The 24,136-nt window shown below is 51.9% G+C and overlaps 9 protein-coding genes across 9 annotated transcripts; 3 read left to right on the forward strand and 6 right to left on the reverse strand.

Annotated features, from left to right (window-relative positions):
• Positions 1–298: 298 nt before the first annotated feature.
• On the reverse strand, positions 299–2,473 carry ALTATR162_LOCUS10639 (uncharacterized protein; the record flags this gene model as incomplete). The annotated part of the gene is made up of 3 exons (XM_043318277.1): positions 299–1,033; positions 1,776–2,350; positions 2,398–2,473. The coding sequence occupies 3 exons, from the start codon at positions 2,471–2,473 to the stop codon at positions 299–301; spliced, it is 1,386 nt and encodes a 461-aa protein (XP_043174212.1).
• Positions 2,474–2,850: 377 nt separating this feature from the next.
• On the reverse strand, positions 2,851–3,414 carry ALTATR162_LOCUS10640 (uncharacterized protein; the record flags this gene model as incomplete). The annotated part of the gene is made up of 1 exon (XM_043318278.1): positions 2,851–3,414. The coding sequence occupies one exon, from the start codon at positions 3,412–3,414 to the stop codon at positions 2,851–2,853; it is 564 nt and encodes a 187-aa protein (XP_043174213.1).
• An 83-nt stretch (positions 3,415–3,497) lies between these two features.
• On the reverse strand, positions 3,498–4,514 carry ALTATR162_LOCUS10641 (uncharacterized protein; the record flags this gene model as incomplete). Its single annotated transcript, XM_043318279.1, has 3 exons — positions 3,498–4,035; positions 4,230–4,361; positions 4,480–4,514. 3 exons carry the CDS (start codon positions 4,512–4,514, stop codon positions 3,498–3,500), a joined length of 705 nt encoding a protein of 234 aa, XP_043174214.1.
• Positions 4,515–6,023: 1,509 nt separating this feature from the next.
• On the reverse strand, positions 6,024–8,152 carry ALTATR162_LOCUS10642 (uncharacterized protein; the record flags this gene model as incomplete). The annotated part of the gene is made up of 5 exons (XM_043318280.1): positions 6,024–6,239; positions 6,294–6,512; positions 6,562–7,668; positions 7,710–8,030; positions 8,084–8,152. The coding sequence occupies 5 exons, from the start codon at positions 8,150–8,152 to the stop codon at positions 6,024–6,026; spliced, it is 1,932 nt and encodes a 643-aa protein (XP_043174215.1).
• Positions 8,153–8,591: 439 nt separating this feature from the next.
• Positions 8,592–9,963, forward strand: ALTATR162_LOCUS10643 (uncharacterized protein; the record flags this gene model as incomplete). The annotated part of the gene is made up of 2 exons (XM_043318281.1): positions 8,592–9,787; positions 9,849–9,963. 2 exons carry the CDS (start codon positions 8,592–8,594, stop codon positions 9,961–9,963), a joined length of 1,311 nt encoding a protein of 436 aa, XP_043174216.1.
• Positions 9,964–10,477: 514 nt separating this feature from the next.
• ALTATR162_LOCUS10644 (uncharacterized protein) lies at positions 10,478–11,128 on the reverse strand (the record flags this gene model as incomplete). Its single annotated transcript, XM_043318282.1, has 1 exon — positions 10,478–11,128. One exon carries the CDS (start codon positions 11,126–11,128, stop codon positions 10,478–10,480), a length of 651 nt encoding a protein of 216 aa, XP_043174217.1.
• Positions 11,129–11,165: 37 nt separating this feature from the next.
• On the reverse strand, positions 11,166–12,155 carry ALTATR162_LOCUS10645 (uncharacterized protein; the record flags this gene model as incomplete). Its single annotated transcript, XM_043318283.1, has 2 exons — positions 11,166–11,516; positions 11,691–12,155. 2 exons carry the CDS (start codon positions 12,153–12,155, stop codon positions 11,166–11,168), a joined length of 816 nt encoding a protein of 271 aa, XP_043174218.1.
• A 431-nt stretch (positions 12,156–12,586) lies between these two features.
• ALTATR162_LOCUS10646 (uncharacterized protein) lies at positions 12,587–12,887 on the forward strand (the record flags this gene model as incomplete). Its single annotated transcript, XM_043318284.1, has 2 exons — positions 12,587–12,678; positions 12,731–12,887. The coding sequence occupies 2 exons, from the start codon at positions 12,587–12,589 to the stop codon at positions 12,885–12,887; spliced, it is 249 nt and encodes an 82-aa protein (XP_043174219.1).
• Positions 12,888–20,488: 7,601 nt separating this feature from the next.
• ALTATR162_LOCUS10647 (uncharacterized protein) lies at positions 20,489–22,812 on the forward strand (the record flags this gene model as incomplete). The annotated part of the gene is made up of 3 exons (XM_043318285.1): positions 20,489–20,723; positions 20,772–20,997; positions 21,048–22,812. 3 exons carry the CDS (start codon positions 20,489–20,491, stop codon positions 22,810–22,812), a joined length of 2,226 nt encoding a protein of 741 aa, XP_043174220.1.
• Positions 22,813–24,136: the final 1,324 nt, after the last annotated feature.

Consider the following 24,136-nt stretch of genomic DNA (forward strand, 5'->3'; position numbering starts at 1 on the left):
GACGTTGGTGGTTTCCGAATGGTCAGTGGAAACATTGGAAACCCTAAAAATCCTAGGGTCCAGCGCACTCAAACGCGCTAGTGCACGCTCTTGGCTCCGACATGCGTGACTTGTCTCTGTGCAAAGGTGTTGAGTTCAATTTAGAAATTGGCACTTCTTACACATATGAGGACACTGAAGCGAAGCTATCAAAGTAGCCCAAACGTATGAACACAACCGCATAATCTACCGTCTCCCATTCAACGGCCTACCTTCCCCCTCCACGCCATCTTCCTCATCGAAGTCATCCAACTCAAATTCACCCGCAGCCCTCAAGCTCTCTTCGTCCCCTTGACCTTCCCCAGCCCTTCTCATCCGCCGGATTAGGAAACGGTGTAGCACACTGCCTGTTCCTCAATGCAGGATAATACCTCCTATACGTGTAATGCGCAACCGCCATGCCCAGCACAGACCCAACACTAACATCGTATACATCGTGACGATAGTCTTCGCAGCGGGAGATAGCGATCAAGGCAGCGCCGAGGAGAGGAGTGAGAGCGAGAAGGACGCGAGCGAGATCGGCGCGAGGGCGGTAGACGTGGCATTGACCTGCGATGAAGAGAGCAAGATAGCCTAATCCACTAAAGGAGAAACTACTATGCCCACTAGGAAAACTGCGCCAGCCGTCGTGCAAAACGTGGTGATTTGTCTCGGTGCAGACCTCGAACGTGACGAGTTGGTGTGCCGGTGTACCAGGAGCGGGTTTACACCTCGCAATGAGATCTGGTCGGGGCCGTCCAACAGCGTTCTTGATCACGTCGGTAATGAACATGGTCAAGATCATGCTGATGAACCAGCCTAAGATGGTGACATGTGCTTTGTGTGTTCCGGGGCGGAGGATGAGGGCCCAGGCGACGAGTGTACCAAGGGGAACTGCGCCGGCGTATATGAAGAGCCATGAGACTGGTACGCGTTCTATTTCCGCGTGTGGATAGCCGATGGCGAGGTTATCGAGGAAGAACATGCGGTGGAAGGGTTCAGCGAGGAATTGTATCTGTGCCTAGTTTGTCAGTCTTGCTGTTGCAAAACCTTGGAGATGAATTGCTTCATAGCTTACTTACCAATATGTACCCGCATATCAGTATCGCAATGCCAACATAGTCTGAAGCATAGGAGCGCTGCAGATGTCACCTGTTGTTAGTTGTCTGTTCATGAGCAATACCCATTGATGAAGTGACGGACCTGCCAGAAGCGCGCCGCAGCGCCCAGGAAGCCGGGCGAGTTCAGAAGCTCATTTGAATTGAGCCTGTGTGTTTGTGCAGGCATTGTCGCGTGGTCAGCACGCGCGCATCGTAGTCGAGGTTTAGCAAGCTGGTGCGGAGGTGTGGCTTCAACTCCGCAGATGCAGGGGAAGACGCGCTAGTGGGGGAAGCGGGCTTTCGTCACTCAGGTACTGAAGAGACATAACAATAGCCTCAGACAACCCCGAGACTCACTTGTCCCGAACTCTGCAATTGCCGTGCTGGACAATCAATGGCTGTCTATCTCTACTGCTAATGACTTCAATATGTAGACGTCAACATACCCAACCTCCCCCCATCAACCACAACCACACTCCCATTCAAATAACTCCCCGCCCGACTCGCCATCCATAATACTGCCCCCGCGATATCCTCCTCCATCCCCGCCCGCCCTGCCGGCACAACATCCCTATCCATCTTCCCACTCTGCCCCGGGTCCAACGCCCCGATAATCCCCATCGCGAGCTCAGACGGGAAAATCCCAGGTGCAAGCACATTACAACGGATGCCATACGGAACAAACGACGTAGCAAGCATCTTCGTCATATGCGTGACGGCAGCTTTACTGCTGTTATAAGCAAACGATGCGCCCGGTAAGCGCGAGAAGCCGCCGATACTCGATGTAGTTATGACTTGGGAGCGGACGTCTGCGCCCATGTTGCTCTTTGTGTTTCCGGCGTCGAGGAGGGAGAGGAAGGCGAGAGTGGTGTAGTATACAGCTGTGGTATTCACCGCATACGTGTTTGTAAATTCCTCCATGGGCGTCTCGAGGGCGTGCGCTCTGTACTCTGAAAGCGACGGAGGTGCAGAGCCGGGTGCTGCTTTAAGCGGCTTGGGACCCATGATTCCGGCATTGCAGATAAGGAGGTTGATGGAGCCGGTTTTGGTCTCGACGTGTTTTGCAATTTCGAGAAGAGACTCGCGGGATGTGACATCGCCGGGTAGTGGGATGACGATCTTAGGGTCGATGCTTTCTGCAGCTGAGCGGAGTACGTCTTCGCGGCGGCCGACGATGTATACGAGGTGGGCGCCGTTGGCTACTAGGGCCTTTGTCATCATTAGGCCGATACCTGGGGGTATCAGAATCGTTCTGTTAGATTCGGCGAGGTTGGACTACCTGATCCGCCTCCTGTGATGACGGCTACGATGCCATTGACATTGAAGAGCGTGTTAGCTGAGAGGTTTGCGGACATTTTGGAGTTATAGAAAGGCGGAGGGTCTTGCAGTTGTTCACTTACCGCGCCCTTCTTTTTATATATGGCATTGCTACGGCTCCGCCTTCCGAACTTTATGATCTTTGTACAACAAGTGCGCCTGCCATGTTCAGCTAGAGTGGTGGGTGTTGACCTCCTTCGCCAACATCTTAATGATCAAATCATATCGAGGGAACAGTGTGTAAAGGTACATGGACGTCTTACTATAGAGGAAGTGTGGGCTAGTCGAATTGTATTTATAGTCAAGGTATACTTTATAACTAGGCAGTCATTACTCGCAGCACCAACATTTGACTCGCGATATCACCAACCCCGTATAGTACATGTGTTGACCAGCTCATGTACCCAAATTAGTCTCACTTCTCCGCATGCCAGCTTTTCTTAGCAGTAACCCACTTGAAGCTTGCACACCAACCCTCCACCTCTCCACGCTCAGACCGCTCGACATAATCTCTCACTTCTCGTTGTGCCATCTCGATATCTGCTCTGAGCTCCTCAGCAGTCCAAATCCTGTTCTTACTACCCCATGTCGTCAACAACCGCAAGCAGACCGGCTCAAACATCTCCATACCCAGCACAAACATCATTTTACCAAGCGACTTTTGCGCCTCGTCCTTTGGCCATTGCCCGACCGGTACGTTGACGTGAGTCGTTTGAATGTCTTCAAATCCCGCTTCTTCGAGATAGGTGTGATGCATATAGAAGAGACCGAGCGGACGACCAGACTTGAATGACGCTTCCATGAACGCCACGTACAGTTTGCGAAGAGTAGGCATAGGTATGTTTGCTGCTGTGATCTCTCCCGGGCCTAATGGCACTTGTCCCAAATCCCAATCTGCGAGTTCAATGCACCCACCAGGGGAGAGGCTCTTGTATATCTCTGCATAGACCTCTTCCCAATGAGTAAAAGAACCCTTCATGTTCCGCAGATGTATGAGTTCGAAAGAATCGCTAAAATGCCAGCCAGGCTCAGGTTGTGGTGTGAGTGTTGAGAGATCGATAGTCAGAGACTCCTCTGGAGTACTCCACCCCCGCGATGATTGAGGTCAGCCGTTGATTTCGGTTTCCTGAGCGACTCTACAGGATTCCGATGTGCCATCTCGGTAGCCAAGTCCAGAGTAGAGAGCTGATTGATTAGCTCGTCAACATCCATCTCTTTTCCCCAGACGTCAAGATCGTCGAGTTCCCACGTCACCCTAGCATCGCCTAACGTGGCCTCGGTAGTATCGATATCCCATTCAGTCATATCAATTCCAACGACTTCCGCATGCGGGTATTGACGCGCCATGGCAACAGCCCAATGACCCGGTCCTGTACCCAAATCGAGTATCCTTCGCGTGGTGGGCAACAATCGCGCAGTGGTAAGCTTGCCATGAAGTGCTCGAACAAAGACTTCGTGTTGTAAAGATAGACGATCTTGCTCTACAAAATCGTTATGTGGCTTGTATACGCATGGTAGATAGTACGTCTCATTGCTGTACGTTCGTCCATTTTCATGGATATACTCCAGATCATCGGAGGCCAAAGTGCGGACAGAGCGACTGTCAATTTAGGTGTCAGCTTGTTCAATGTGCGATTGTTACCAATGGTTGATCATCTGCAAGGCTACAGTCGTTGTTGTTGTTGTTGTTGTTGTTGTTGTTCACTCTTGAGGCCTCCCGTTTGAATCTAGCCCAACAACCACGTCGAAATGCGGGGTGGCAAAAAGATGCAAGAGTAGAGAACAGCAACCTACTTGGACTCGATCGACGCTGTACTTTCCGAGTCAGCTCGTCGGCGTTTGAGTGGAGCTTCTGTGTGAGGGGCAACCACGCCTTCGGGTGGTGGCTGTCCCTCATCCATGGTCTCGGAAGCCGATGCAAAAGACCTAACAAAATCGTTAAGCAAGCCGAGACGAAAACGATGAGCGGATGGAAGAAGTAGAAACGCTTTGTCTTTTGAGCATGTGCTGCACTCGTAGGACCCTAGCAAACTGGTGCTAAAACCTGAGGTTCCGCATGCTAAGCGATGGTCGCTTCATGCTGGGGGGAGGGGGGCGCGTGAATACTGGGTATACGGTCCTTACATGCTGGACGTAAGCGTAAACGGGCAACTTACGGCAAGGAGATCTGCGGACGGTAGTGGAAATCACGCTATGTGTGTGACTGACTGACGCGACATTTGATGGTACGCTGCTATCGACGTAGGCGTGTGTTGGAGCGTGTTAGTAAGAGATGATCGGAACTGCCAATATCCATGGTAGCTAAGAAATTGGCCTCGACCGACGCTGATAAGATTCTGAACAGCCACATAAACGAAGTGCAGGCTCTGCTGCCCGCTGACTTCTGACCATGTTGATCTGACACAAGTCGATTACCAACCCCAGCATCAGACAGCAGGCTGTCTATGCTCGACCATCCGACCAGATGATTGACGAGCAAATGCGCTGGTGCTGAAATCGAGGCGTTGGCGACATGAATGCGTCCATTGTTATGTTACAATGCAATTTCCGGTTCGTGCTACGCGTTTGCAGGTGTTAGCGCGTAGGAACCCAGCCCCGGCTGCCGGCTTGCAGTATGTCACAAAAGGCTGGAGCCGCAGTCCAGAGCCAACGTGAAGCGGTCTTTTGTTGATCCTGCTGAGAATAGCAGAGTCCTGAAGATGTCACCTTAGTTCTAGGGACAGAGTTCTGGCGCGGGGCTTTTTGACGGTGCGGCCATACCGTCGGAGCCAGCGGTGCGGGCGGGTCCCAGTAGATCGTCACCCAGACTGTCGGAAGTGAGTGCACCATCTTATGAGCTTTGTTGAACAAGGTGTAGTGTAGGCTTGCTCCGAGCCTGTTCGGGTTGCTTAATATTCGCACCACTCTCCTTGGTGATAATCCAGAGTCTAGTACGTGCAGGACCAAGCTCGACACATCCGAGTCATCGCTGGTTACATCTGATCCTAGGAGATGCAGCGGGTAGCCGCCCGGTGTAGAGAGAATTGATGGACCAAAACTCAGGGACGCCGAGGTGTCAGCCCCTGCTGACCGTGAGTAATTTGCAATTCTTATCTCCACAAGGTATCCTACATAGAGAAACTGATAGGCATCAGAGGGCGACCTATCGAAAGCCATTTCAGCGGTAATGCCTACGGGATGATCATGCGACATGCGAAAAAGTGGTGCCGGATATCTCGGAGCCCGGAGACATGCAACAAGGAATGAAGCTGATTCGCACGGCTCGGTCAGGCCTCCATTTCTGGTTGATGCGCAGCTGTGCCGTGTTCATATGTGCGAGACCAAGAGGTATATGAGGTGGGCGATGGTAAGCAGTATAGTGGAGCGTAGTAGAGAAGGTATGATTCGGAAGTGGCGCGAAATGCGGTGAGCACATTTGAGAAACGCACGTCTACAGCGTAGACAAATTAGACGTCACAGTGTGATACAGAGAAAGACTGAGCGACAGCATCAGCAAGCGCATCCCATAGAATACACTTGTCTTAGTTTTATTTCAACGTTGTCGTCTACTAGCAGCAGTTGTATTTGTCATGAGCATCCTCAGTGCAATCAGTCAACTTCTTGACCCTCAAATTTGGGTAACCGCGCTGCGACGTCCGACCATGTCTCCTCGCCCTTGACGATGTTGGAAATAGCCTGGGCGATCTCGTCTAAGCTTGAGCGGACCTGCTCTGTGGTGTCTCGGTCTCGGAGTGTGAAAGTGTTGTCCTTGACAGATTGGAAATCTATGGTGATGCCGAGAGGAGTACCAAGCTCATCGTTGCGCTGGGGACATGTCAGTCTTTGATCAAAATTGCTCGAGTAAAAGAAATGACTTACAGCATAACGCTTGCCGATAGATGCACCGGAAGCGTCAACACGGTTGGAGATACCAAGCTTTCGCAGCCTGTCCTTCAGCTTCCGTACAAACGGATCGAAGTCAGGATTTGAGCTGAGCGGTACGATGAGCACCTTGGTCGGTGCGACTGCTGGGGGGAAGGAGAGGACAGCACGGGCTTCGTCCTGCTCACGAGTCCAGTAAACATGTTCACATAGAGCCTAATTCAGTCAGCAAGCTACGTGACCGTCTCAACACATGGATACTTACGTAAAATATGCGGCCGATACCGAATGACGGCTCAATGACGTTTGGTGTGTATTCGCGCATGGTCTCTACGCGAGTACGCTTCTCGATGGTGATGAGGTCCTTTGGTACCTCGACCTTGCCATCACCAACTTCTGGGACGTCGATGATGATCTTGCCCTCCTTCTCTAGATCCAGAGACAGTTTCTCACGAAGGTCTTGTGACAACGCTTCGATAGCTGCTTCTACGGTCTTACCGTCCTTCTTGAACTTGGGACCAAACTTCTTCTTGTCAAGTTCACAGACAAATTCTTCGACCTTCAGAGGTTCCTTTCTCGTCTCACGGACGATCAGAGGTGCACCAGTCTTCTTCATGTGCACAGAGAGGTCGTATGCGCTTCGGTCAGCACAGCCGACACATTCAATCCAGCCGTATGATGTGAGCAGTTCAGCGTCCCAGCAGTCCGCGGCGTAATGCGCCATCTCGTTAGCCATGTGTTGCCTGAATCGAATCTTCTTTGGGTCGACACCGAGCTTGAGCAGGAACAGCTGGATACGGGCCAAGAAGTAACCCAGTGTTTCGTTATCCACGAGACCAGTCTCGACAGCCTTGCCAATCTTGGTGGTCTCAACGGTAGTCTTACCGGAGAGTTGCACATCCCGGTTGAGCAACTCAAGTTCAACGTCCTTGACCTCCTCGAACCGCGGGTGTTTCTTGCCACCTTCTGGATCGACAAAGTGCTCAATCTCGGCCATGAGGAACTCTCGCACACGTAGCAGGCCCTGTCGCGGGGAGATTTCGTTACGGAACGACTTGCCGATGGATGCAGAGGCGAAGGGCATTTGCTGCATGTTGTGGTCTAACAGCTTCTGGAAGTTGACGAACTGACCCTGGGCGGTCTCGGGACGCAGGTAGGCGGGCAGGTTGGACGAGGGGCCGATAGAAGTCTGGAACATGAGGTTGAATGCGACGGGAGGTAGTAGTTCGCCGTTGGTAGCAGGGTTCTTGATGTCGTACTTCTTCATCAACAGACCGAGCTCCTCGCCGTTGTAGTTGTCAATCTTGGCCAGGACCTCTTCAATCTCCTGGACCATGGAGTCCTCGAGCTTTACTGCAGCAATGTTCTTGACCTTCTTCTTTTCTTTTTGGGGTCTTCCTCCTCAACCTCAACTTTCTGGCCGCGTGCCTCCTTGTCGCCCTTCAGTCTAGCCTCGAGGACCTCTTCGACCAAGTGGTCGGCTCGGAAGATCTCGCCAGTCTTTGGGTCTTTGCACATCCAGTCGGCAAACTTGTCAACGTGACCAGAGGTCTTGAGAACCTCGTGTGTGGTGAGGATGGTGGGTTCGACCTTGAGCATATCCTCTTCTAGGACGAAGTGTTCGCGCCATATGTCGACAATGTTGTCGGTGAGGGCAGAGCCGGGTGGGCCGTAGTCGTAGAGACCGGCGACACCGCCGTAGATGTCGAATGAGGGAGCGTAGAAGTATTTGTGCTACAATGGCTGTTGTTAGCACGACTGTGCAGTGTTCCATCAGTCCCGCATACCTTCATGAGCTGCTCGAAAGCCGCCCTTTCAAAGGGCTTGCCCTTGTGTGTGGTGGTATCGCTAGGCATGGCGACGTTCTTGCGCTGTGGCACCTTGTATCTGGAGAATGGTGGTGTGGACGAGAAGTGCTTGGTGGGATGAGTCGGCGGAGGTGGGGCACGATATAAGGGTCTACGTAAAGAGAGGCGCGAAGCAGATTGAGGGACGCGCAGCAATGGGATTAGTCGGCGCATATACTACGTATATTCTCTTGCAACCGACAAGAGAAGATTAATGAGCGACAGGGGTCTAATATACACAGATGGACTACAAGTCTCGAGCCTGAAATGGCATGCTTCAACATGTGGAATCTCTGCCGGTGTGTGACGCGCCAAGATTGCGGAAAAGCACAGGCCGCGGCTCCACCGAAAAGTTGAGCAGCACTTGCGCTCTCCAACTACTCTACACGCGCAAGACACCCAAACCCCGTCGGCGAAAAACAGACCAGCAACGCGAATCGGTCTCAAAATGGCGTTCTCCAAGAGCCCTAATACCGCCTCGGGCCTCAAGCCTAAAAACAAACTGCGCCGACAGGCCGCATTCCTCTCCATCAAGAAGGCGCGCGAATCCGAAAAGAGAGACGCAAGACTTCGTCGCAAGCGCGAAGAAGAAAAAAATCCAGCCCTACGAGAAGAAAGATTAGCACAAAACAAGCCTGCGACTATCGACGGCAAGCGTGTGTGGGATGAACCCGTCGGTGACGAAGAGGATGCGCTGGGGTGGGCGATAGACGTAGAAAGACTTGCGAAGAGGAGGAAGGTGGAGCAAGAGGAGACTGCACAGAAGGAGGGTGAAGACGGCGAAGAAGAGGGCATACTGGCGAAATTGAAGAAGCGCGATCAAGCGACGGAGGGAGATAGCGACGATGAGGACATGGACGACGAAGCAGACAGCATGCTTGACGAATCTGAGCCTGAATCTGAGCTTGACTCCGACGATTCGGACTTGGATTCGGACGCCGCCTCGTCCAAGCCCGGAAAACGCGCCTCCAGTCCCAGCGCCACATCCACCGCAACAAACCTTGAGCTATCACCCGAGTTCCTGAAGCAAAAGTTCCCATCCATATTCAACCCTCGTACCGACGACCCACAGATTCTGATCACAACGAGCATCAACTCGACGCTCCACAAAGAAGCCGAAATCCTCACTTCGCTCTTCCCCAACAGCACCTACATAAGACGGACGCAGCACGTACACGCACACAAGTATAGCGTCAAGGAGATTGCAGGTTTCGCCAGCGCAAGAGGATACACAGCGCTTGTCATCCTAATGCAAGCCGAACACGAGAAGAAGCCCGACGGGTTGGACATTGTCACCCTTCCCGACGGACCGCATTTCCATTTTTCTCTTACAAATTGGGTCGAGGGAAAGAAGCTACCCCGACATGCGAACGACACGGGACACTACCCTGAGCTGATCCTAAACCAATTCAAGACACCACTCGGTATCCTCACAGCACATCTGTTCCAGAACATGTTCCCAGCGAAACCCGAATTAGAGGGCCGTCAAGTCCTCACATTACACAATCAGCGCGATTACATCTTCGTGCGAAGGCATCGCTACGTCTTCCGTGATAAGCGAGAGAGCGAGAAACCCATCTTGGGATCTGATGGCAAGCCACTACCAGGCGTCGAGGATGTCAAAGTGGGTATGCAAGAGATTGGGTAAGTCTTATCATTGCGTATGATGAGTATAGAGTAAACAGCTAACGATGGATACATACAGACCCAGAATGACACTCAAACTCCGCAGAATAGATCGCGGAATCCAGTTCAAGAGCGGCCAGGAATGGCAGTGGAAGGGACGTATGGAGAAGAAGAGGACGAGGTTCAACATGTAGATGCCTCGCGGGTCTGCAGAAGAATCTTCGAAACAGCCTTCTTGCTTTGTGCAAGCGAATACAATACTACACTTTGCACAAATTGTGTTCCATACTTCTGTCAACACAATAGCTGAAACCAAAAGACTGAGGACGCCACTTTAATCTATGCACAAGTGATACATGAATGCAATGATGATTTTGACCATACTAACACGTATGATCCACACTCGCAGTACACTAACCCCGGGTATCGTACAATACTATCCTACGCCAGCCTGTCCGAGTCCTTTCCTTCAGATCGTCCCAAGACGCTGATAATCACTTTTACATTGTGACCAGTCCCAAATGTTCAAGCAGCTTATGGCGCGTTCCCATCGTCGTCACCACCTCGGTAGCCGGTATACCAATTGTTGTCATAACCACCGTAGTAATGATTGCCATAAGCAGGGTGATACGGATATTTGGGATGCGGACCCCTAAATGGCTGTGGCTGATTGGGATACTACACCCCTTTGTTATAATAGCCACCATTCTACTTGTTGCCATATCCGCCATATGCTCCTGGTGTCATCATGCCTGTCGGTCCAGGGGTATTTGATGCGAGACCAGCTGGGTGGTTTGTGGGCGTACTCGGTCCGTCGACACCATGCCTTGCGTTGCCGGGATAGAAAGTGTTGTTGACACCTTGCTGGAAGCCTGTCAGACCCTGTGAAGCACCCTGTGCGGCGAGAACAGCAGCCTGCGCCGTCGCACTGGCTGGCGGTCCAACGCCGGTAAGACCCCACATGTGGCCGCTCATCTCGTCAGGAACTATTCCGTCAAAGATCTTCTTCTTCATCTCCCAAAAGACCACACCTGTTAGCCATGCGTCGGAGCCTGCTGTATGTGAGTTGCCTACGCGTTGGCAGCCGAGTTCATCGGCGAGGTCTTGGAGGCCTGATTTTGTGCCCAGGTTATTGAGTATGTTGGTCGCAGTTGATCCGATAACACCGCGCCTGACGAGATTATTTGCATGCCGCCAGAGGTATTTGACATCCAGTAACTTGGGGAAGAAGACATTGACGAGCTTGCGGTATGTGTCCTCGTCTTCGGGTAGTGATTTCGAGGTGAGCATCTTCAGCATGTATGCGAAATCGTAGCCAGAGTGAAACGATATCCAGTTGACGTCCTCCGATAGAGTCATTCCGGATGTTGTGAGTAGTGAGCCAAACTCTTGAGGGTCAATGCTCTTGATCCCTATGCTTTTCGAAATCGGCGCCAGATTTCTTAAGCATCTGTATTGACTCCTCGTTGTACATGTCGTCTTCGAGCGAGAATTGGAAGTTGAATGACCATGTGCATGGGCAGACGATGATGTTGTTCGCATATCGTTGTATCGACTTTGGCTTGTAGTTCAGTTCTGAGACGTCAAGATGCGATGGCGGGATGTCGCCTTGTACATTGAAGAGGGTGACGCCGAGTTGAATAATTTTAAGCAAGTCAACGTTGCAGCGCACTGTCTGGTAATGATAGGAGGCTTTCGAGTTGAAGTCTCCGATAGGTCGCGCGACAACACCGGGGAACTCGGTGTCCTGTTCATCAAGTAAGCGCGACGTTCAGAAAAGAGAGGGAGAGGTAGAATGGAACTACTTCAAGACCAGGAAAAGAAGCCATTGTGCCAGGCTTGGCGACAGACTTTACACGTATCAGACAGGGCTCTCATACAAGAGCTGTCCGACCGACTTGTAGGAGAGTGGCATACTGACCATACTGATATAGGGGTACTGATCGATGAGCGAGCGCAACATATCCATCTCCTGGTGTAGGTTCGACCGCCAGACTTCCCGTATCCGCTGCCCTGCAATGCCTTTGGCGCCATCTTGACCACGAGCAGCATTCTCTTGTATCTGTGCGCCATGAGCAAACCGCATACGCGCTTCATGCCCGTCGAGTCCTGTCCCTCCGCCTGCCCCGCCAATCGCGGCTGCTGCTCCAAGACCTGCTCCCCCCAATCCACCGCCTAGCGCTGCATTTGATTGGAAGCCGCCCTGATGTTGGCTGAAGAGGTTTAGATTGTGGGCTTGGTTGCCGCCGCCGAAACCTGGATGTTGTATGCTCTGCTGCTGGTGTTGCTGGTGCAGTGGTTGTTGCTGCTGTGGTATTGGGCCTGAGAGATGTGCGAAAGGGTTCGAGAGGTTGTGGCCGGGAAATCGGCCCCCGTGAGGCGGCATCGTGAAGCTGTTCTAGTGATTGAGGCGATTCGCGTGTCCGTGGGGTTGAACGACTTCGTGATTGTTCGTGGTGTTGACGAAACGACAAAGAATCCTGGATGCTCAGATGAAGCTTGCCACAGTCTTGGAGTATCTCAGAATTATTCGAGCGCGTCCGGAGTGGTGATAACGATGGGTTGCGGGAGTTGTATGAGTGGTGTGGGGAGAGCGACCGCAGTTACGTGTGTAGGCCGTGCGCGATGATCGCTCGCCAAGATATCGAGAGATGCGACTGACGAAGGTCCAGGAACGAACAACGTCAGCTCCTCCAAACGCCTTGACTCGCATCAGCTGCTCACGAGGCCGATAAAGTACGCATTCAATCCTCTCGTGCTTGGTTGATTGGCTGTTTCTCACGCGCAACAATTGCTGACTACTCCAGCTCCATCACCATGGCACCACGCCCCTCCATCACCGGTTTCGATCCCAAGAAGTTCGCCGCTGCCTCCGCAAACGGCACAAAGGGTGACCCATGGGCACGATAGTACGCTTCAAACCACGAGCTGGCCTGAGACCGCACATACTTACCTCTGCAGTGAGCAATGGCGATACACCGGACCCTTCACCCGCTTCAACCGCTTCAAGGGCTCCTTCCCTGGCCTCGGAATAGCCACCGTCGCATTCGCTGGATATCTTGTTGCCGAGCAACTGTTCTTCGATGACAAGGGTGGTCACCATGATGAGACAATTTAGGAGTTGCCAGTAAGAGGAAGCGCATGCAGAACAAGGGCGTACCGGTTGATTCAGGCTTCGTTACTGCGGGATTGTACATATGGAATACCACACAGAACGAGCAAACAAAACTATCATGATTCACGGTTTCCCCTCGTATGCTGCTGAGTTGCTGAGGAAGATCAAAGAACGACGACAACGAGGTTTGGCTCTTCGTGTCTAATTATCCAGACTCGTTAACAGAAGACAATTCACTTAGGGGAGGATTATATGAAGCAAAACGCGTCAACTATAGAATTTTGACTATGTCCTGCAGCTATGGTCAAGCCTGCAAAAGCGTACCTTCAATTAGCTAATCTATAAGGCTAGGACAACGCGCCTGTCAAAGCAGGAGCTACGTAGAGTTATCATGGCCATGTACCCTTACCTATGCCCTACTAATCGGCAGTTTCTGGCGCTCATCCACTCGGCTTTTTCTTCCCTTGTCGAATGATGATTAATGTCCACCAGCATATCACTTCCTCTTTCCATTGCAACAGGCGGGCTTTCCTTAACGCGGAACTCGTCTTCTTCCTTGCGATAGGAGAAATCATGTACTGTGCACTGATGCTCTAATTGTGAATCCCGAAGTTTCCCCAACGAACACGTCAGCCTTATTGTCCGCCTTATGCCCGCGCTCGGTATTCGAAGATCATCAACCTTGGTGCGGAGGATTGTCAGTGCGAAGACACGATTGCCTCATTCATCTTTGCGCATACCAAGGCGATAACTAACGCCAATAACGGACGAGCCCATCTTTCCTCGGTCTGACTGTCCCAACAAGAAGATGTTGGTCGTCGGCTCCTTCTCCACATCACAGAACCCCTCAACTCCTTGACGGAGGTGAGCAACAACAACGCGCAGCGTATGCACGGAAATGACAGGCAACCAACTGAAAAGTGCCGTATTACTGCCTATGTCATGGGCTAGACCCAGCAATGCCTCCAGATCTGGATCTCTGGATCTTGAAGTATATCGACCCGTTACCGTAAAACGCCCTGGTCTCAAACTCACCACGAACTGGGGATACGGGGAAGACACGCGTTCCAGAATGTTTCGATCAACGATACAAATGGAGGACAGACCACCATCCAGTCGGTGTAATCGACGGCCTGTCTTCGGACAGGCAGACCCCGCATTGTGTACGTTTTCACCTGCCTTCACTGATACTTTCGGCATTGAGAACGGCTTCATGTAGCCGTTTATCGATTCCGGTAATGTTTTAGTCGTAGATCTGCCTATCTAGGGGGCAAATCGTTTCCGGAAGTATGTTGCAGAAGTTTGGTTAAAAAAACGTTGCTTGGATGTACAAGGGTTGACAGGGCAGACGCGTATACTGAATGTACAAGACGCATGATGCTAGAGGAGAAGGTATTCGGTAGGTATTCGGCAGGTGTACACTATAGCTGTTCATTGCTTGGTTTGGCTACTCACAGTTTATATGGTACATGTCCGTACATCATGCTCTTGAACTGTCAGACCACATCGTCAACGTGAGACATACTTCATTGTATCATCTAGACTGGTTGTCTGACCACTAACAGCCAACGACGAAACAGTCTGTTGAAAATCTGCCTTACTCTCCGCGAACGTCTATTGGTAATCAGTAGTCTAGATCTATCTCGTATGAGTATTATTTCGGTAGTGAGAGTGATTCCAGACGCCACCATCGCTTATGTAAAAAATGTTGTCTAACGTTAGTGACATGAGAGAGACCAAAGTTGGATATCCGAGCTGCCCACCGATCATATACTCCTTTTCTTTTCACAAGTCGAAGTGTGGTCTGGACCTTGTACCTGCAGGATGAGATTGCCATCGTGCATATTGCGAGGCCTTGCGTAAATCGCAAACGAAATGACACTTGCATGGTGGCTTGATGTAAGTATTTGCTTTTTGCGGTCGCACTGGCCAACGGTAGTTGTAGGTCTTTTGGGTGATATGGTATCCGTCCTTACGGAAAAACACAATTTCTGACCCGGCGTGGCAGTTGGTACAAATTGCGTACCCTACATACATTGCAGTTCTCAAGTGTGGTACGGTTGTAATGAAGACGACGTCATGGCAAGAGAGGAATTGAATTCTCATACGAGCATTCCGACACTAATGAATCCGTCTGATAAAATGAGCGAACAAAGCAAAAAGCGGTCGGAAGTGAAGCCATGTTCGTGTAGATGTGTCATTCGATGCACGCGTCTGGCCTTGCGTCGATACCCACACTTTTACGATCGTCAAAGAAAACCCTTTTGGCCCTGCCATACACCTGCCCTTTCAAGGGACCAACCGAGGCGGATTGTGCATCACGGGACCGCCGTGCGTCGTGCGCCTTGACCAGTGATGAAGTCTGCAGTTCACACCGGGGCACGGCTCAGAGTGGTGTTGGTGGCTCTTCGATCGTCAACCGAAGGATTGTGACCCATGTCTCACGGCCCGTGGGCCACCGGCGCGCCTTTCAAGAGATGAACCTGAGATGTGCACAGGAAAACGCCACGGCTTTCTTAGTTGGCATCGACACAGAAGAGTGTAGTTGGAAAACTGCAAATGTGGCGCAGATGATGCGCCAACGGATTGTTGATTGGCGGAGTTTCTGTTCATTCCATCTGTAATCCCCGTTTCCCCCGTTCGACCGCGTAGTGTCAGTATGACCGCATCAAATATATCGATTGCTCTGATGGTCGTTGTGATAGTATTTTCCGCCGACCACCTCTCGTTCACGTCCTCCAATAGCAATGGAGCCGCCTTCAAAGCATCTCTGCATCTGAGCAGACTTAAATTCCGTGCTTTTGCATCAACCGATAGTGCGAGACCAAGAGGGCGACGCGAGAATCTCATGACCCTGGGCTGGACTATTGTTGAACAGTGGCGGAGTTCCCGTCCCATGCAGAGTGCCCCTCTCTTTTTCCAGCCATGCATTGAGAAAGCAAAAGAACAGCTGCATGATGATGAGAGAGAGAAGCCAACCCATACGATGTTGGCCACTGTATGCTTGGATGGCAAAACTATGCTCAAGACGTGCCGTGGCCGAGCTGCAAATCCATGTTCCCCGAAAATTTTGCCTCTGCATAGGATCCGAAACTGTGGACCAAGACTCAGATAAGCCGTTGGGAGCATACGTGCATGATGCCCTTGACGCCCCAGATCAAAAGTCGCAGCTGACTGTCGTCTGGACCTCGGCGGTGTCCCGCGCTCTGACTCTGGAAGGATTAGAGTGAAGATTATCGATAGACTTATGTACCTAGGCAGCGGTCGCTTGCTAAATGTGGGAGTGGCTCTTCGACCGACAACCGGGTACTTCTATTCGTGAATACGTCCTTGGGTTTAAGCGAACTCTGCATCTTGACCCGGATCATGACGGCGTTTTGGGCTATTCGCCAGTTGGCCTATCAGACCGGATCGGACGTATACGCGTACTCTGTATCCGCCGCTGTCTCCACAGATTGTGGGATAAGGTTCGATAGATCCGCAAGTGCACCGTTTGTATGAGGAGACGAGAGCCTCTCCTGTTGAGGCGGAAACGACTGTGGCTGCGATTGCCCGCGCGTTGAACCACTGGGATGGAGAGCCATCATGTCCGCCAGTTGCCAAGGCTGGTAAGCGAAAACGCCACGTTTGCTTCATTGGTGGGATGGTTCTCACTTCGGAGTTATTCGCTACGTACCAGAGCAGTTGTTGTATAGAGGACGTCTGTAATCATAGATACCATGAAATAAGGCTTGCTAAACATCTTTCATGGCCTCTAGGAGGCTGCGTCAAGACGACACTTTCTGGTACGGTATGCAACGCCGTACACAAACAACAGCCGTTCCCAGATCGATTTTCCATGGCAATTATATTATCCACACGGCCAAATCATGGATGCACCTGTTAACAGCTATTACACCCCGTATGTCTCGATGGTGAAACCAGAGCTTCCTAGTGAGAGCGGAGCCGAATGCGAGTTCCTCTAGGTATCGGCATTGCTGAATTCGCATTCGATTTCGTGGACGCAGAGATCCCTGAGTGATGCAGATACTCTACGTAGTGTTAAGGTCGAGGGGAACGACCAGTGGGGGTACGGACGGCTCCAACTAGAGTCAGCCGGTCTGACGAAAATGGTTAGACGACAGAGCGAACGACCTGCAGGTACAGGAAACAAGGTTTTCGTGTGGACATAAGTCCGGGAAACGCAGACTTGAATACTTAGCAGAACAGATACGAGTTGCACCGTGATTACTCTCTGACAACGCCAGCATGTTCCTGGAGTATAATCTCAATCCCGCTGCTGAATGCCTCGAGACGAATGGAAAGTGGAGCGAAGACGAGCACCTATAATTGGCCGCAATGAGGTAATTGCCGTGTACAGACGGTTTCCATAGAAGCGGACCACAGCGCATGGATAGCCATGTGGATACACCGGTGAAGATTGTGTCCGGGAGTTCGGGCGCCGAACCTAAGACTACAAGCCCGCTAGAGAGGTACTCGTGAGGAAGTAGCGCAGTCGTCATGCACCCAACGTCATTCACAACGGGAAGAGGACTAATAGGAGAAGGTTGTTGGACGCGCAGAGGCGTGGTGCGTAAGACGTGGGCCGCTGGTGCGTGGAAGAAGCAGCAAGGTGGAGGTACCGAGTGGTGCTCGCCGATCTATGGTCGGCCGCCAGCGACCACTGCAGGAACAGGGGGAACCACGCAGCGGACAGGAACCACTGGGACTCTGGAGACTGGAGACTGGAGACATGTCCAACTCAGGTATTGATAGGAGACGCTGTGCACAGTCGTCTGCAGGGTAACAGGACAGTGATGATGATGATGATGATGATAATTAGATAGGGTCATCCCCGAGGTTGTTCCACAGATGCACGTGTATTCTTGGCATGGTAGCGCACGCGAGAGAGTCTTCACCTCCAGGTCCGGGACCTCAGCTTGGGAGAAATGACAGCCCAAAAACTGTACAGGAAATCGGTTCCAGTGCCACTATTACCGGGCGCTTTGGAATCAGTCGGTGTGATCGCTTTGCATCTGTGCCGCTGAAGTTGAAGCTGACCGCCCACAACCCCCACACGGCTCATGCCTTGAGCGTTGGACCTCATTACGAGTGCATGTTCCAAGAAGAACAAAAAAACTTGTAGAGATAGGCGCTCGTCACACGTCTTTGTGCAGACTCGAATGGCGCTGTTGTACGGCGGCTGACGCGAAGATCTACAGCCTCTACTTCGGTCGTATGCGACCGCATCACGACATGATACGAGCAGACGGTGTTGCAACATGGACCGTACTCAGTAATCTCGAGGTTATGCTTCGGTGGCCGTGCGACTGTGCCGAGGTAGTACTTTGTGCACGCTGAGTCTGTTGAAGAGTAGCGAAAAAGGCAGACCACAATGGCCTCACAACCCACGATAGTCAGAACTTAACTGTGGCTGTCAAGAGGCTCTGAAACACGTTTGGGATTTGCCTGGGCTCCGACACATCATGGCATGTACTCCGACCTCGATGAGGGCTGTTCACGATTCGGATCGATCCACCGACGAGCCCTGTGTAGATTGAGACGTCTGAGTGAGGCGGGGTATCGAGTCCTTGGACGCATCTTTGGCCATGGTGTAGGGGCTGTCTTCGGTTGTTTCAGGTTCCGCCGTCTCACGAGCGAAGATCTGCAGATGGGACGTTGCTCTAGCCTTTGGTCTCTGCTCAGACGCTTATCGCGATGCCTTTCTGACAGATTTATTGATCCACGCCGGAATGCGACTATAGCATGCACCAATACTTGGAGCAATAGTTGCGCCTCTCTTCGACATGCTTAGCCAGACAGCCAGGACAAAGTAGCAGACATGTCGAAGCTGAGGCGTTATGCATGCCCAGGCGCATCGCACAATCAAGGCCTAACCCTGCAGGCATTGCGCCGTGCCCGCCTGAAAACGCGAGCCGGCACTGTTCGGCACTAATGGCACAAATGCTGTATTTAGCTACCAAAATCCTCCATTCCCAGCCTGTGAATGGATCCTGGCTCGTATCGTAAGCACAATTTACGCGTCCTGTGCTACCAAACGTCTGCTGTCTGCGAACACCGCAGGAAGACAACTTGCTCCAGCCACAGCACGTCCTGCTACGCGTTGTCGAATCCTTCTCGGGTGCACAACAACTTACGGCCGACGTTGCAAGCAAATTGGAGCTCACGTCCTCGTAGCAAAGCGGGTCGAGACGTGGTCAAAGCACATATGCAGCAGATTTAACCGTTTATTTCGCTGCAATGTCCAATCAATGACAGCCGTCATTGCCCCTGCGACCTTATATTACGCAGGCCGACCTGTCGGGCCGCGTTCACCTTGTGCGCTCATCGTCAGTGGCTCATAAGCCCTGTGAAGTCGGGCATCCCCCGTCTCCAACACCCCTGGTTCCGCGCTCCCCCAGCCACTAACAAACGCTCAGACACCGTCGCTCAGCGGCAGATACCCATGTTCTCTCCTGCTTGCGCGCAGCGAGCCTTGTCCTTGCTCATCCTAGATGTCACTAACCGAGTGGAGCACACTGAGCACCTTCCATCTTCTCCACATACTCTCCGCTGCTCGACCAAGCCGGCCATGTTCCTACATAGTGAGATCATCCCTACACCTGCTGTTACTTTACCGGCCACAAAGCATCCTGTTCCCGTGTCACGGCATGCAATACTACAGGATATGCCAATGATCGCTCTTCAGCAACTACAATCCCTACTCGAATCTTTGCTCAGCTACCTGGACCGTCCACCACTCATTCTGATTCGCAACCACCGTTTGTCTCACTTCGGTCTGTGCAGTTCGCCAACCTTCACTCGACCCTAACTCCTTGACCACATCCTCGTCTTGTTCCCACACAGAAGGGCAGAACCCCTTCATCAGCCGTCGCCCTGCAGTGGTCCGTGACCAGGCTCTTGCGTTCTCTACTCCCCTGCAAATAAGTTATCTGCCTGACCAGGTACGCATATATTACTTTGACTGTTATTGCATCTCAACTATACCTTTACCCTCGTTTGTTACGCTTGTATCCTAGACTTGGTCCAAGTCCAGTCATCTCGCCTCATCCAACCTCAATCCCTCCTCACAGGTCTTGTGTACCAATGGCAAGTCCTTTGCATACATCACTAACGCCTTCCGCAGGCGTATAACCCGGGCATTCCAACTCACAACATCCGAGCTCGCGTGCGCGCGACAGGTTTCTCCCAGAGTATTCTGTCAATTTCAATGGTTGTTGCCATCACTACATTTGCCGGCCACTTGTGGGGACCTGCACACGCCATACTAGCATTGCTCGGTTCGCATTGCTTGCATTAGGCCATATCTTTCTGGGGTTCCTCCAGATTCTCAAGCCATGTTTTCATTCCACAAAACTGATGCATCCCGATCTCGACAGTCATCTGTAGACTCTCAGGCCGCGGGGCCTAACTTTCCCACCACAAGTTCAGACTCTTGGCTGGAGCAGTATCCTCCTACGCACTCTTCTCATGCTGGTATGCATTCGCCTGAACAACAACCTAGAGCCTATCCGGCCAGACGAAGCTCCGTGTTCAACCTACGATCAAGGAGCAATACCGCAACGTCCACGACCCCGTCGTTACTGTCTCTTAGCCATTCCGATATGGCTGAACATGAGGGTTCATGGCATGACTCACCACCTGGACATCGACAAACCGGCAACAAAAACCACAAGGAGTCTACCGGATCGAGGAGGTCATTGTTTCGCGGCAAAAAGGGCAAGAGGCTAAGTGAGACGCCCATGATCAACGTTGATGAGTATGACGGGGATGCCAACGAAAGGCGAACATCGATCTTGCGGAAGAGCAAAAGAGGTAACACTCAAGCTGAGGAGGCTGGTAAGCAACAGTTTCCCCAACACGAGGTCTATATGCTAACCATCACAGCAGGTGCGAACCTAATAAGCCGTATTTCGAGCCCATTCGACTTTCAGCACCTCTCCCATACTGATCGACATCAAATCGCTGCCCTCGAAAAGCAACTCCCAGATACACCAACCGAGAGCCTCCATTTCAGGAACTTTTCTTCTGAAAACCTTGCAATTGGAGAGGATAGATCCTCATCTGCCCTTGGCTTTAGATCACCCCCTCGCAGTCCAGATGCGCGCCATGAGTCGGAAAATGCACCCCATTTTCCAATGATGCGACGACCACTACGTCTAGCCCGATCTATAGAGAGCTTCTCCCAACCCGGTATCAGCCCTCGGAAACATACCCACACATCTTCTTCGGTACAGGCGCCTCTCCAATCGCCATATCTCCTCTTGGACCTCCTTTCGATACACCTGAAATTGCATATGAAGAGACAGGACCAATCCCACGCAGATCGTCTCGATCCAAGCGAGAATCAGGTATCTGGGACTCGTTTGCGCTCTCGGCTGTGTCCACACCAGACATAATACCTGAAATACTAGAAGACTCCTCGTATTTCGGCCATGCGGTAACAACACCTGACGACTCGGCCATTCACGCAACGACACCGCCATCGTTTAGCCCTAGTCTCGCAGATGTCGCTGAGGAACCAGAGAGATTCGTCAGCCCAAGGCCTGCACCACAGCCGCCAATGAAGACCCCGACTTCACCGAGATCGCCCTACTTTGGGTCGTTCTCCTTTCAGAGCCCGCGATCACCAGTCAACTCTAGGGCACATGGTCGGGGTCAATCTCCTGCCTCACCAAGGGCAGCACCGTCTGTCTCGCGACCCTCATCGCAGATGTCTGATACGTTGGGCTCGGGTAGTATTCCAAGGAGAATGTCCATTCGAAAACCTACTCATCGTCGCCAGTCGAACACATGGCGCGCAATAGAGGAGTCATGGGAAGAGGACGTTGACTATATTTATGACAACGCCCTCGAAGCTGACTGTGACTTCGAATGGGATCGTGCATCTGATGATGGTGTTCGCTGTTGCGAAACACCTTCTGCGGAGCAAGCGAATAACGACAACCTAAGAATCACGCCCGCTGATAGAGAGCGCTTCGCTTCTGACAATTTCCGCTCGTCTCTACTCGTTCCCAGCACAGGAAGTGTGCCAGAGCTAGTCCCAACTTCTGCGATATCCACATCTACCATGGGTACTGGACTGCCACCAACACCATCGGGATTCTTCAATGCCAACCGCTTCAGCGGCGACACTGGATTCATACTAAGCCCTTCCCTCCTTGTCCCCCAAGAATACAAGGATACCAGAGAAGTCACTTACGAGGACTTGCTTGACGAGTACGCTGGGTCCGATCGGCATTTTCCAATGCTTGACGCGAGCCGAAGCGCGACTAGCTCGGCGCGTAGTAGTCACGTCCGACTTAGTAGACGAAGCTCCTATGATAGTAGCCTCATGTCCTCTGTCCAGAGCTCTGGCCTTTGGAGCTCCCCTGTACGGCGCTCGGCAAGTTCTGCAGGAAGTGTACCAGAATTGATCCCTTCCCGTCGTAGCCGAAAGTCGCTTGGCTTTAGTCTGGCAGGCGATCAATTATCGGAGCAGATCGCATTTCTCAACGAAGACAAAGAAGACGATGACGTTACGCCGCCAGGGCGTACTTTGGAAGGGCGAACATTTTTCGCTTCAGATGACGAAGCGCCACAAGATGAGGAGCAATCTCGCAGCTCCATAGAGACTGAGCTCAGGGCCTCGCTTGATCTGGCTCGACGTGGCTCGCAGCGTACCAATCATCCCACCGTCGAAGAAGAGCTCAAGTCATCGCTCGATCTTGCGCGTCAAGGGTCACCACGCTCCGCTCGTACTTCAGCACGCCAGCACAAACAAGCCCTGTCTGACGGTGCTGCCAAGCTGCTTTCCGTTTCTGTACCTAAAGAAGACTCATCAGCCAAGCTACGCAATCGCTCAGCGACCACAGCGCAGGCGCGCTCCCCCATGCTGAGCCTCTTCCCAGTACCACCACGCAACACATCCACTACTTCGCAATTGTAAAATCCAAACACCATCATCAACAACCCATCACCACGGCGCCCTTAATAATAGCTTCACGAGCAGCGTCTCTCTACACTAAGCCCGGGAGGCTTCTGAAGCATGGCTGGCTATGCTTCATGTCATGTTAACAACGACACAACATTGCATTCAGTGTATATATTGACGAGTCATGTTCTTTCCTATCTTGTCTGTCTACTTTCAGTCTCGTTGTCAACGGAAGGCTAAAAGTCGGAGGAGTTTCACTTAGTCTCGCGCATTTCAGTTTTCTTTGCGTCAGCTTTCTATCAGCTCGCTCATGTGCATTTCGTCGGCGCACCTTTGTCTCATTACATAGATCTGTCTTACACCATTTGCACATCAATCGTCTCCTATGTTCAGAAGGAGAATGACCTATCGCGAAGAGCGCGAAAAATAATCACCATCTGGTTTTGGAATCACCACATGAGATGATTGTTGGTTTCGATCTCGTTCCTCTTTCGAAAGATGCTTGCGAGCATTGCAATACAAACAAATCAAGATGATAACACAACCAATTTCATGGTCTTCTTCGCCTTTGCTTAATGATTGACCTATACTCGGCTGCATTTCGCGGCTTGAAATAAGTTGACCGATTATATGGTCCTCGCTTTGAGCCACGCAGGTACATGGCGCATTCCCCCAGCCTGCGCGAGTCCTTGTGCCTCACTTTGCTACCTTCTCAACGATCCACAGGTCCGACCCTGACGATCCACACGGCAGCTCATCCTCAGATTCGCAGGCTTGCCCTGCATGAACACACCCGCCCGCGCCGTTGGCTTAGTACGGGCAGGCTGATTGGAAATACAGGGAAAAGCATTATCGTCGTATGAACGCCACGAACATGATTACATGAGCTGAAAAAACTACGACGCGACGCGATGTCGTGTCATCAACACCAACGCGCGCAAGTATAGATGAAGAGCACAAGAGCTTCGCATAGCCGCGAAGGGACGTGCAGTACAGTCCGGCTAATTCGACGTTTTACTAGGAGAGTAAAACAATAGCAGAAACTAGTGTGTCAGGAACGGGGCAGCGGGACGCTTTCGCCAGGCTTTTGTCGCGTGCTATTCATCAATGCCGTGCTACTACCCGCAAAACATATCTGGCTACGAAATAGTGCAGATTGACACAACGCTCATTTGATTGCGGCGCCTGCAGCGTATAAGCCCATGTGGTTAGACGCTGCGCATCGTCCTGAAATGGATGTAAACAAGTGGGTTTGTTATCTCAAATGGATACGGAGCCGACCTGTCGAGGCGAGGTTTTCGCAATGAAGTCGCCCAAAGAGACCGGTGCCATGGTACCG

Source organism: Alternaria atra (assembly GCF_907166805.1).
Source record: "Alternaria atra isolate CS162 genome assembly, contig: 34, whole genome shotgun sequence".
Classification (NCBI taxonomy): Eukaryota; Fungi; Ascomycota; class Dothideomycetes; order Pleosporales; family Pleosporaceae; genus Alternaria; species Alternaria atra.